At 42.0% G+C, this 13,385-nt stretch overlaps 1 protein-coding gene across 1 annotated transcript; it reads left to right on the forward strand.

Annotated features, from left to right (window-relative positions):
* Window positions 1–862: 862 nt before the first annotated feature.
* Window positions 863–12,459, forward strand: LOC139318669 (fetuin-B-like). The gene is made up of 7 exons (XM_070946244.1): window positions 863–1,122; window positions 2,020–2,130; window positions 4,309–4,396; window positions 8,188–8,342; window positions 9,090–9,203; window positions 10,969–11,058; window positions 12,063–12,459. Exons 1-7 carry the CDS (start codon window positions 916–918, stop codon window positions 12,339–12,341), a joined length of 1,044 nt encoding a protein of 347 aa, XP_070802345.1. The 5' UTR covers window positions 863–915; the 3' UTR covers window positions 12,342–12,459.
* The last annotated feature ends 926 nt before the right edge of the window (window positions 12,460–13,385 follow it).

Here is a 13,385-nt window from a genome sequence, read left to right on the forward strand (position 1 = left end):
CTTTTTATTTTACTTTTAAAAGCATTTTTTTTACAACCTCTTTGGCTGAACAGGTTGTAGAAAAAATGCTTTTGCAATGAACATATCAACCATTTTCTGATCAGTCACAACAGTGGTGAAATCCAATTTTTTTTACTATCGGTTCTGTGGGCGTGGCTTGGTGGGCATGGAATGGCTTGGTGGGCGTGGCTTGGTGGGCGTGGCAGGGGAAGGAGACTGCAAAATCTCCATTCCCACCCCACTGCAGGGGAAGGATACGGCAAAATCCCCATTCCCACCCCACTCTGGGGCCAGCCAGAGGTGGTATTTGCCAGTTCTCCGAACTACTCAAAATTTCCGCTACCAGTTCTCCAGAACCTGTCAGAACCTGCTGGATTTCACCCCTAAGTCACAACCACAGTGTCATTTTATTGCTAATAATATGCACAGTATCAAAAAATATGTTCTGGTCATATGGTCAAGTAAGCATACTTCAGCTCTTTCAATGTTTTGCTAATATCTACGGTCAGCCTAGAAATATCTTCCAGAGTCCACTTGAGTAAGGCAGCCAATACATTTAAATGAAAAAAATATATTGATTAAATCAAAGTGCATCCATTTAAGTATAATGTCTACTTTTATAGAAGGAAGGGAGGGAAGAACCGAGGGCGGGAGGGAGGTCTTTTTCTGCAGTGAAACTTATATAAATCCAAAACCTAGATGAAACTTAGATGAACATTCCCCTGCCAAGCTATATATTATGCAATCATTGCCTCACAGGTTGAAGTTTAAAAGTGAGGGACACCATGCAAGTAGAACAACAAATATTAGCTATTGATTTCAAAGTATATATAGAAAGACAAAGCTCTGTCAGAGCCTTGCTCTCTAAGTGTAGCTGTAGTTGCTGTCTTCTCTGATTCTGCAAAAATTTCCAAAATGGCCCTTTTAATTTCATTCTTAATTGGGATACAGCTGTTTCACACAGTGGCTTCCGTTCCACATCCTCATTTTCATCACCTATCTTGCAACTCTTCGGACATAAAGACTGCTGCAGAACTGGCCCTCAACAAGCACAATAAATATCAGACAGAAGGTTACGTTCTTGGCCTGCAACGCATTTTTGATGCCCACCAAATAACTGAGGTAAGATCTCCTCCTTCTATTGCCTTTTTTCTTTCCTTGCATTTAACACCAGCCATTCTGGTGTCCAGTCATTAATATATTTGAGCAGGGAACAAAATCTACAAAATCACTTGATGGCACCCAAGAGACATAGCCTAGACTTGGTAGCCCTAATTAAAAGACATACTCAAAGTAGGTCCAGCTTTACCATTAGACTAAGTCAAACAACTAATACCTGTATGTATTTAGTGGCACGGGGACACGGTGTTTCAGTAGCTAAGATGCTGAGCTTGTCAATCGAAAGGTCGGAAGTTCAGCAATTCGAATCCCTAGTGCCATGTAATGGGGTGAGCTCCCGTTACTTGTCCCAGCTTCTGCCAACCTAGAGTTCGAAAGCATGTAAAAAATGCAAGAAGAAAAATAGAGACCACCTTTGGTGGAAAGGTAACAGTGTTCCGTGCGCCTTTGCCGTTTAGTCATGCTGGCCACATGATCACGGAGACATCTTTGGAGAGCGCTGGCTCTTTGGCTTTGAAACGGAGATGAGCCCCTAGAGCCGGGAATGACTAGCACATATGTGCGAGGGGAACTTTTACCTTTACCTTTAAAAGTAATTAAAAGTAAAAGTAACCTATTTAATGGCAGATCTTGTTATCACTGGTCATTCCCATCCCCTTTTTTAAAATGGGACAGCGTAATATTGGTCCAAAACATTCTAAGATAATCATTTGAGATCAGGTTTCATGATAATAGATATTCACCCTTGCTAGGATTAAAATTAAATGTTTTGCCGCACATAACAAACCATCTGGAGTAAGGAACTCCTGTCTTTATTTGAAGGTTACTTTATTTTCATCTAATGTGCTGAAAGAGATTAACTTTAAGCCTTGCCTTTTCAAGAGTTTCTTTTCTCCGTAGAAGGACGGTGATCCTATTTTATACCTCAAGTTGGATGTGCTAGAAACCAAATGCCATGTCTTGAGTAAGAAATTGTGGAAAGAGTGCGAGTTTAGACATCCATACGAGACAGTAAGTAATCAATCTCCTTCTTTAAAGAACTATCAGCAGGGTTTGGAAAGAAGTAAAATCTGGGTTTTGAAACTTGTTGGCAAAGAAGGCTGAAGGAGTCACTCCACCCACTTGCCATGCGGTAACAAAGATCTCTTTTCAGAACACTTTCACTACTTCTCTCTTGGCATTTTTGTGTTCATGATAGTTCCCTGCATTTAGTTGCCATTTTAAATCAATGGCATTGTACCTGAGAATAACAGCATTGGAAGGGAAGGAGATGAAGGGGTCCAACCGGGGTGAAATCCAGCAGGTTCTGGCAGGTTCTGGAGAACTGGTAGCGAAAATTTTGAGCAGTTCGGAGAACTGGCAAATACCACCTCTGGCTGGTCCCAGAGTGGGGAGGGAATGGAGATTTTGCAGTATCCTTCCCCTGGAGTGGGGTGGGAATGGAGATTTTGCAGTATCCTTCCCCTGGAGTGGGGTGGGAATAGAGATTTTGCAGTATCCTTCCCCTGCCATGCCCACCAATCCACTCCCACAGAACCGGTAGTAAAAAAATTTGGATTTCACCACTGGGTCCAACCTCAACTCACTACAGGAACTCAAACAATACCATATTTTTTGGAGTATAAGACACTGGAGTATAAGATGCACCTTAGTTTTTGGGGAGGAAAATAGGGGAGGGGGGAATCTGCCTACCAGATATTCATCTGGCTAGCGTCCTTAGTCTGGTCAGCTTTAGCACATTAGTTTGCTGGTTTTGAGCACGCGCACACTGGGTTGGGGATAAAAAACAGCTTCTAAAGCACAGCTGATCTTCAGAGAGAGAAGCAATGAGAAAAGCAGGTGAAGCACGGAAGATCACTTCACTCACTAGCACCTCATTAAGGATAAAAAACAGCTTCTAAAGCACAGCTGATCTTCGGAGAGAGAAACAATGAGAAAAGCAGACAAAGCCCGGAAGATCGCTTCCCTCGCTAGTGCCTCATTAGGGCTGGAAAAAAAACTTCAAAAAAGCTACATTCAGAGTATAAGACGCACCCAAATTTTCATCCTCTTATACGGGGGGAGTGCATCTTATACTCCGAAAAATACAGGTAGCTCATAATTTCTCTTGGCAGGCCAGTCCTGCTGTCCCACAGTTCTTACACTTGGAAAAGGTTCTCCGAATACTTTATTCTGCAACTTAAACTGGTTCTTCCATGTCTGCACCCTGAAAGGAGAGGAAGCAGTTCTTAGACTACTTCTTAATGACCCTCTTTTTGGTACCACAGGTGGCCCCATCTTCTCCCCCCTTCCCCTCCCAGTCCTTTGTCAAACAAAGCATTCACATCACATTTAATTTAATTTAATTTCCAATTTATATACCGCCCTTCTCCCTGAGGACTCAGGGCGGTGTACAGCCAAGATAAAAAACATAGAATACAAATATTAAAACATTTAAAAATATATATAAATTTTGGCCCGAAAGTTAAGAATCACAAACTAATTAAAAGAATCTAAAAATTTCTTCTAAGCCAACCCGGCTTGCTGAAAAAGATAGGTTTTCAGGGAACGACGGAAGGCATTGAGGTCATGGATTCTTCTTATCTCTGGGGGCAGCTGATTCCAGAGGGTAGGTGCCCCCACAGAGAAGGCCCTCCCCCTGGGGGTCACCAGCCTACATTGTTTGGCTGATGGCACCCTGAGGAGGCCCTCTCTGTGGGAGCGCATGGGTCGATGGGAGGTCGTCGGTAGCAGCAGGCGGTCTCGGAGATAGCTAGGCCCTATGCCATTTAAGGTTGGGCATTTTTCTTCTCCTTTTCTGACACTTTGCCATCTCTCTGAATCCCCCTAAAAGTATACGAATTTTCCGAGGGAATACTTTTAGCCTTTGGCCTTTCAAGTTTGGTCTAAAGCAGGAAGTAGATCAGGTGGTACTGAGAACATGTCTGCTGGATTGATCATCGGTGCTGCACGAATGAGCGTTTCCTTGTAACCCCAAATACATTCTGCAGTGCAATAAAACAGACAGTGAGGTTGTACAAAATCACAGGAAGAAATGTGGGTGCTGTATAGGTGTAGAAAACATTATGGAAGGATAATGACATTCTGAATCTAAGATGTGGATATGATACAACTTTTGATTACGTGTAAATGGAATCATTGATAAAAGAAATGGGTGGCACTAATGCAAGCTACTTTCTCTTGTTTTAGGTCTTTGGCCAATGCAACGCAATAATTAAATTCAACAGGAATACAAATGATTCGTTCCTGTACAAAAATGACTGCATTTTACACCCTCGTATGTATTTTCCATGTTTGCTGCATGTAAATTTGCCAAAAATATCTATCCAAGCATATATATCTTGCAATTGCAATTTTACAAATATCCCCTTTTTAACTAAGTTTAAAAAGTAGATTCAGAAGCCCCAAAATTAAATTTTAGAGTTTCATTCATGCGGGTATCTTAGGCTAAATCTGTAATTTCATTTTATTCCATTTCTGAACCACAGATAGAGTTTGGCCCAATTTCCTTTTGTATTTTTATTGCAAAATTATGCATTTTTCACACACTTTTTTCTGTGTGCACTTTCTACCAGCATTTTTTTCTTAGTATAAGATATTATTTTCTAACAAGGGCTGTTGTTGAAAGGTACATTAACTTTGACAAGTTATTTCTCACTATAGATTATTTTACTTACTTGTGTCATATTGTAAATTTATGAGTACGAATGTTTAGAAGAAGCGTGAACTTTGAGAAATGAGCAAAAATTGCTAAGCAACTACTATATACTCTTGTTTCTTACTTAGGTTTTAAAAATGGCTACTTTTTTTTTTTTAATTTGATTTATATGCCGCCCTTCTCCGGAGACTCAGGGCTGCTTACAATGCGTTAAGCAATAGCCTTCATTCTATTGTATATTTTATACAAAGTCAGCTTATTGCCCCCACAAACTGGGTCCTCATTTCACCTACCTTAGAAAGGATGGAAGGCTGAGTCAACCTTGAGCCTTGGAGAGATTCGAACCAGCAGAAATTGCAGGCAGCTGTGTTAATGACAGGGTGCACTAAACCACTGTACTATCAAGGCTCTTTTACTTGATTATGTCTCAGTCTGTTTTGCAAAACAACCTGCTTTGATTCATACACAATTCAATACATGAGATTGAACCTTGGCAATTAATGCATGATTCAAGTTTTACCAACATGGCTTTGTCAGCAAGAAAGTGAATTGTGTGAACTAGAAGTTGTTGCAAATGATTTCTGAATTTTAGATAAAGAGGCATCTCCTTCATCAGGTGTTAATCGATCATGGAATAACAGTTACTTCAGTTTTGGCATATTCATTATCAAATGGTATTATCTTCTAGAACAGTGATGGCTAACCTTTTTGCCGTTACGTGCCAGGAAGGGGGGGCGGGGGAGGTTCGTGCGTGCTCGTGCCCACACCCATAATTCTATGCGCCCCACCCCATGCATGCGCGAGCGACCCCCCCTTCCTCTCCCCCCCGCTCCTGGCATGTGATGGCCCAGTACGCCCATTTTTCTTTCTCACCTAGTGTTGTGGCTCCGTCCTCCAAGCCTATCTTATCGGAGGAAGAAGGCTCCGAACATGAAGGAGAGGAGCCAGCCAGGCCTCCCTCTCCAGGCCCCTCCTCTCTGGCAATGCCTCAGGTGTCTGCTGAGGGAGAGGAGATTGACCAGGAGCCAGGTGTCTCCGATGACAGCGATGAGGGTGATAAGTCGTTCCTGGATCCACGCCAACGAAGGCGAGGTAAACGTTTGCAGCAGATGAGGAGGCGTGCCAGGGATTAAGCTGAGTCACTGGACCACACCCCACAGGCTATATAAGAGAGTGTGGTGGCCATTTAGACTCTGTGATGGACAAAGCTAACTTCTGGCTAGTCACTTTGTACAATGCCAAATCTGCTGAAGGTTTCATGTTTGAGCTGGACTGTTTTGAAAACGGTGTGTATTCGTTGGTGTTATCTGGTGGAGGAACACTCCCTCTTCTTGTAGTAAAGCACTTGGCAGATGGTTATTGTATTGCTGCCAAGTTCCTGATAATGAACCTTGTGTGTGCCAAGTATTTCTTTAACCCCTGGCTGGCTGTTTGTGTGTGTGTGGGGGGACGGGGACAGAACACCTGGCTCCAGATCCTCTCTATGCATCTGGGGAGAGCAAAAACAGCCTTCCCCACCCCCTCAGAGGCCCTCCAGAGGCCCGAAACGGCTTGTTTTCCAACTTTCAGTTGGACAGAAAGTGACTTTTTTGCTGTCCCCAGCCTCCAGAGCCGCTCTAGGACTCTCTGGAGGCTGGGGACAGCAAAAAAGTCATTTCCTGTCCAACCGAAAGTTGGAAAATGGACCGTTTCAGGCCTCCAAGGGGATGGGGAAGGCTGTTTTCACCCTCCCAGATGCATAGAGAGGATCTGGAGCCAAGTGAGAAAGAAAAACGGGCCTTCCCCACCCCACCCCCCCAGGCCCTCCGGAGGCAGGAAACAGCCTGTTTCCCTATTTCTGATGGGCCCAGAAGGCACATGCTGGAGCTGAGCTGGCATGCCAGGTGACATGGCTCTGCGTGCCACCTGTGGCACGCGTGCCATAGGTTCGCCATCACGGTTCTAGAATCTCATTATATCATAAGAGAAAAAAGTATTCCAGATTGACGGCCAGTTTACTGTAGTGGTTATGGCATCCAGCTAGAAACTGGGAGAATGGGAATTCTAGTCCCACCTTGCCCATGAAGCCAGCAGTGGCCTTGGATTAGTCATTTTCTCTCAGCTGTAGGAAGGAGATAATGGGAAGCCACTTCTGAAAAACCTTTGACAAGAAAATTGTAGGGTCCTATCCAGGAAGTCTCCAGAATCAGACACAATTAAACAGAAGGGTGGGGGGGAAATCTGAACTGAGTTTGCTTTTGGAGGTTCCGGTCAAATGCTGATTGGCACAAGGAGGCAGAGATGGTCTTAGGTAACAAACCATTTACAAGCAAAGCCACCAAGTTGAGAGAGCACCAAGAACTCCACAGTCCAATCCTGAGCTACAGATATTCTCTTCTGTTGGTTCCTGCCTTCAGAATTGTACCCTTCCCAAAGACAGGCCTCACTGATTCTGTACCGTTGTGTCAGGTTGCAAAACAACTAGATTAGATTAGATTAGATTAGATTAGATTAGATTAGATTAGATTAGATTAGATTAGAATTCTTTATTGGCCGAGTGTGATTGGACACACAAGGAATTTGTCTTGGCGCATATGCTCTCAGTGTACATAAAAGAAAAGATACGTTCATCAAGAATCATAAGGTACAACACTTAATGATAGTCATAGGGTACAGATAAGCAGCCAAATCATACTAGGAAACAATCAATATAAATCGTAAGGATACAAGCAACAAAGTTACAGTCATGCAGTCATAAGTGGGAGGTGATGGGTGATCAGAACGATGAGAAGATTAATAGTAATAGTAATGCAGACTTAGTGAATAGTTTGACAGTGTTGAGGGAATTATTTGTTTAGCAGAGTGATGGCGTTCGGGGAAAAACTGTCCTTGTGTCTAATTGTTCTGGTGTGCAGTGGTCTATAGCAGTGGTCCCCAACCTTTTTATCGCCGCGGCCCGCTGAGCGCATGCAGGGGTGGGGGCACGGCCCAGGAGCTTTTGCGCACGGCCCATTGCGCACGGCCCAGGAGCCTTTGCGCTGCAGCGTTCATGTCCCCCGGCCGCTGCGCGGCCCGGTGCCAGGTACTCCACGGCCCGGCACCGGTCCGCGGACCGGGGGTTGGGGACCACTGGTCTATAGCGTCGTTTTGAGGGTAGGAGTTGAAACAGTTTATGTCCAGCATGTGACAGGTCTGTAAATATTTTCACAGCCCTCTTTTTGACTCATGCAGTATACAGGTCCTCAATGGAAGGCAGGTTGGTAGCAATTGTTTTTTCTGCAGTTCTATGGCCCTGACTAAATGCAGCATGGAGAGAGATGTTTAATTTTCAAGCTGATAGAAACTTTCAGATTTCAGGTCATTTAAACATACAAGCTCATATTTCAAATGCCTTGTCTCAATTTTTTAAATGATACTTTTCCCCCCTAAAGATTCGTCTCCTGCTTGCCCTGGCTGTCCAATTCGCCAAAATCCTTCTGAAGACAGATATCTGGAAATAGCAAGAGAAAGCCTGGCCAAATTCAATGCTGAAAATGGCCACGATCGTTATTTTGCCATTGTTAAAGTCACCAAAGCAACTTCACAGGTAAAGTTGAGGTGGAGTATTTTTGAGCAAGAAAGTTGATGCTGTATCCTTGATTTGTATAGAGACTGCTACAGAACCCAGGGTTTCTGCGAAATGTAGGAATGAAAAATAATAGAAATAATTCCAGCAGAGGGCAGTGGATTTCTACATTATTGCCAAAGGAAGTGAAAAGACAGATTCGCAAAGTCTGCAGAAATCTGACTTAAAGAAAATGCTAATCTGCCAGAGGGCTTCCCAGGAACGTCCGATTTCCCACGTGGATGGGACTCTGATCTTTCTACAATGTTACATTCCATTTGATTACTGAATGTGTCTGTGTCCTCTTCTTGATAACAACATTTGACATCCTACCAGTTCTCCTAGTGCAAGGGTCGGCAACCTTAAACACTCAAAGAGCCACAAAGGTCCTAACCGGAAGCCCCCCATCAATTCTGGAACTGACCGGAAGTCCGGTTCCCCCACCATAGAGTCTCCTCCTAGCATGGCATCTTTTTTCCTCTACCTGTCCTAACCAAAAGCCCTATCAATTGTGGAGCTGACCGGCGACAGGGAGCCGCAGCAGAGGGATAAAAGAGCCACATGCGGCTCCAGAGCTGTGGGTTCCTGACCCCTGTCCTAGTGCCAAGAATTATGGGGGGTCTCTGTAAGGCTTCAGGTGAATAAAGATTGATAGGGCACCCAAGATTATGAGGAACATTTCCTGCAGACAATGTGACCTATACTCGAAATGTTTATTACTTTCTATAGGTGGTTCATGGTATTTTGAACGCTATAGAATTCACCATCCAGGAGACTTCCTGTCATAAAAGTACACCTGTGTCTGACATCACTCAATGCTCTCTCCTCTCAACTGAAACTGCAGTAAGTATTCACAATCTTGCATAAAACCTAGCTTGGCATCACGATTCAAAGCATGCCTTCTAAAGAACCAAATTTTACACTACTCAGAACAGAACAGAACAGAACAGAACAGAACAACAGAGTTTGAAGATGCCTTCTAATCCAATCCATTGCTCAGGGAGAAAACCCTATACCATTTCAGACAAATGGTTGTCCAATCTCTTCTTAAAAACCTCCTGTGGTGGAGCACCCATAATTTCTGGGAAAAGTCGTTCTACTGATTAATTGTTCTAATTGTCAGGGAATTTCTCCTTCGTTCTAGGTTGCTTCCCTCCTTGAGCAGTTTCTTCTTTAGTTCTTTTATTCAACAATGTGTTTAGCAGGTTAGCAAATGAAGAACAACTGGGAGGCAGATGCTCATATTAGCTATAATAAATCTATCTAAACATACAAAGAATAAATGTGGGGACAATGGAGGTTGATTGAATGAGAGACAAAAGTCCACCCCTGTACCATTGGTGCTCTTGGTTTTAACTCTTATGTCATTGTCACTGATCTTGATTTTAATGTGTTTATTCCTATGTTTTTATTCTATTGTAAGCCACCACAGTCACTCAGGACACTGAGATGAGCAGCATATAAATTTAATAAACAAGTAAATAATGAACCACATTGAAGCATCAGAAGAGGCTAATATCTAAACCTACTCTCAGACCATTGCTTTCACCATTCAACCTAAGGACATATTCTACATGTCCCTTTTCTAGAAATGGTGAGCAGGAATTAGAGTCATGTTGGAATGGACATTGGTGGTATTCTGGTCCAAACAAACTCTATTCCTAGCTGGAATAATCTTATCATCCCCAAAAAAATTGGCTTTCCAATCTTAAATAAGCCTTTAACAAATGAAGGAAGAAGTCTGTTCCAGTTAGTTTGCATCTGAATTCAGACATAGTAATTCATTATTTTCCAAGCCAACCCATGAACCATAAAGTTAGTTATCAATTTGTAAAATTTTGTAGGAGAATTCTACAACGATCAAAGAGTATATAATTATTGTTGTTGTTAGTTGTGAAGCCATGTTCGACCCATTGTGACGCCATAGACAATGTTCCTCCAGGCCTTCCTGTCTTCTACCATCCCCCATAGTCTATTTAAGCTCACACCTACTGCTTCAGTGACTCCATCCAGCCACCTCATTCTCTGCCGTCCCCTTCTTCTTTTGCCCTCCATCTTTCCAAGCATTAGGCTCTTCTCCAGTGAGTCCTTCGTTCTCATTAGGTGGCCAAAATATTTGAGTTTCATCTTCAGGATCTGGCCTTCTAAAGAGCAGTCAGGGTTGATCTCCTCTAGGATTGACCGGTTTGATCACTTTGCAGTCCAAAGGACTCGCAGGGGATTAGGGACTAGGGATAATTATAGCAATATAATTATTAAAAAAGCAAAATTAATATCCGGAACACCAAAACGCATTTCCTATTCTGGAAAACCGACTTCAAGAAATCCATAGAATGGCTTGATGACCATGCTAAGAAAGATTTTAAAATTCTAAAAAGCATAGCAGAAGAATTCAGTTTTCCCGTGGAGGCTCCATCTCCTCTATTGGGACAACAGAAATGGTCATTCTGATGAGAAATGGCATGTCAACCACAGGGAGAAATGGAGAAAGCCCTTTGATACAGAACATCTGATCAACCATATCCAGTGCTATCTCACTGTATATTACAAATCGTGGCAGATTAAATTTCTTGAATTTTGTTGATGGAAACTTTCTCCTTTGTTCTAGGAGAAAGGTCTGTGCAAAGGCTCTGTGATAGGCAGAGGGGATGAAACTTCCACAATTGTCACTGCAACTTGCGAATTATTTCCACATCCGGTAAGTTCCTCGGACAGCTATCATCTGAAGAAAATATTTATTCCTGGGTTGTTAAGCATCATTTATTTTTTAAAACACATTGACTGGACTTCAACCCAGCAAACCAACAGATTTCTCAGTTAAATAATAACTCAATAAATCACTTCTTAAGACCTGACTTGATTAAGCGGGCAGATGAAAATCTGCTTAATAAGATTTTTGTGTGATGCCATTATTTTAATAATGATCTTTATTATATTTCGATCTTAAATTCTGCCTAAAGCCTCTGGAGTGAGGAAGTTTATAACACCTAAAATACAGTAATGCAATGAAATGATTAGCAACAGTCGGATGACATCCCTCTCACAATTAAATAAGTAGAGAAAGAAGTACATAGGTAATTGTAAATGTATGTGGTACAAAGAGAGCAATAGCAATAGCATTTAGGCTTATATATCATCCCATAGTTCTTTACAGCACTCTCTTAGCGGTTTATAATGTAAACATTATTTGCATATTGCCCCCAACAATCTCATTTTACCGACTTCTGAAAGATTGAAGGCTGAATCAACCTTGAGCCCTGCCAGCATCAAACTCCAGACTGTGGGCAGAATTTGCCTGCAATTCTGCACTTTAACCTGCGCCACTAGGACAGATAGCCAGCAGCTCCATAATGGATGGAGAAAGAAGCTCAGAAAGTACCCTCACTAGTTTCTTGGGGTGTAAAGGAGGTGGGGCTATTGTACCTTCAGATTTGCAAGATTTTCTTAATGTATCCACACAACAAAGCAGAATTGGCTCATCTGGGTGTGTTTCTTGTCCATCCTCCTAGCAAAGACTGACAATAATTAAGGTCTACCTGTGAGGAAGTACAACTGGAAAGGTCTCCCTTTGCTGCATCTAGAGAACAGAATTTATGAACCTCAACTGTCTTGAACATTTCACAAAATAAATTAACAAAATCTATAATGTTGATAATGGTCAATTGCCTGAACCACTTTTTGGTATCTTTTGTCTAATCACAGTCTGGGTCTGAACACCAAGAGCTACACCATCTTCATGTTAATGCGACAGAAGAACCACCATTCACAGACGTGACTGATTATCCTTGGAGCACCTATGTTCCAGAAGTTTTCTCCACTTTTCTACCAGAGGAAACCAAGTCAACCATTCCTCCCTTTCCCAAAAGGTTGTCACAATCAGCTTCATGCCCAGGTGAGGTTGCAATAGAGATCCCTGGTCTTCAACTACCTTCACCACTACACGCTGAAACTTCCCCAACAGAGAGTGATGTACAGCACTGAAAACTTTATTCAGGAATCTGTCCTCCTTCCCCCCCCTCCCTTCCTATCACAAGAACAGCAACTGCTTCTCTGTTCAAGGAAATATTAAAAACATTCAATAAAAGAAACCATGCTACAAGACTTGGTAGTGATTATTTCAAAACTCAGATTATTTTTTTCATTTATTCTTTTGAAACAAATACACTTCCTATGCAGAAGACCGTGGGAGAATGCCAGGCATTTTTCCTGTTACAAGGAGCAGAAAAATTAAGATCACTAGTAGTTTTCAACATTCTCATAAATATATTTATAGTAGTTATGGACACCTGATTTTTCCGTGGATGTTTCAGAGCTTGGAGTAAATGCTTTTTGAATTTGGCTAGTAGAAGTTATTTGACGTATAGAAATCCAAAACATTTCTTTACTTATTTATTTATTTATTTATTTAATTTTATTAGATTTTTATACCGCCCTTCTCCTACTGGACTCAGGACAGTGAACAGCCAAGAATAAAAACATCACATACAAAATTTAAGATTAATTTTAAAAGAATTAAACAAGTTTTGGCCCAATATAAAATTTAAAACACCCAACTAAAATCAATTAATAATTAAAAATGTCTAAAGGGCGGGGGGTCAAGCCAGCCCAGCTGGATGAAATAAAAAAGTTTTAAGGGCACGGCGAAAAGAACGGAGAACGGAGATACTTCTCATAAGATGCCTAAAATACAGCAAAGTAGACAATATTACAAAGTGTTAAGAGGAGACCAGGGTTTGCATGTTGGCTGGGGAATTCTGAGCATTGAAGTCCACACATCCAACTAAGGTTGAAAAACACTGATTGAGACCACTGCTCCAACTCATAGCTTAGTGCAGGAATCCCATTTACGGCATCCCAGGAAAAAAATCCTCTACATTTTTCTTGAATATATGCAGTGAAGAAGACCCATGATCTCTCTTGAACATTGGTTGCCTAATATTGTCACAAGCGCCCTTCATGAAGGGTTAATTCTGGAGATTTGGAAGCTTCTGCACCAATCATTCATTCATTGAATATATATCCCGC

The sequence above is a fragment of the Pituophis catenifer genome, unplaced genomic scaffold, assembly GCF_029215685.1.
Source record: "Pituophis catenifer annectens isolate HBS135680 unplaced genomic scaffold, rPitCat1.0.hap2 SCAF_6, whole genome shotgun sequence".
In the NCBI taxonomy this organism is placed as follows: domain Eukaryota; kingdom Metazoa; phylum Chordata; class Lepidosauria; order Squamata; family Colubridae; genus Pituophis; species Pituophis catenifer.

Excerpts from the sequence above, each read along its gene's own strand:
- LOC139318669 (XM_070946244.1), top strand. The coding sequence starts at position 916 with ATGGCCCTTTTAATTTCATTCTTAATTGGGATACAGCTGTTTCACACA. Across the intron at positions 2,131-4,308 it reads TTAGACATCCATACGAGACA|GTCTTTGGCCAATGCAACGC; the intron begins GTAAGTAATCAA and ends CTCTTGTTTTAG. Across the intron at positions 4,397-8,187 it reads TGACTGCATTTTACACCCTC|ATTCGTCTCCTGCTTGCCCT; the intron begins GTATGTATTTTC and ends TCCCCCCTAAAG.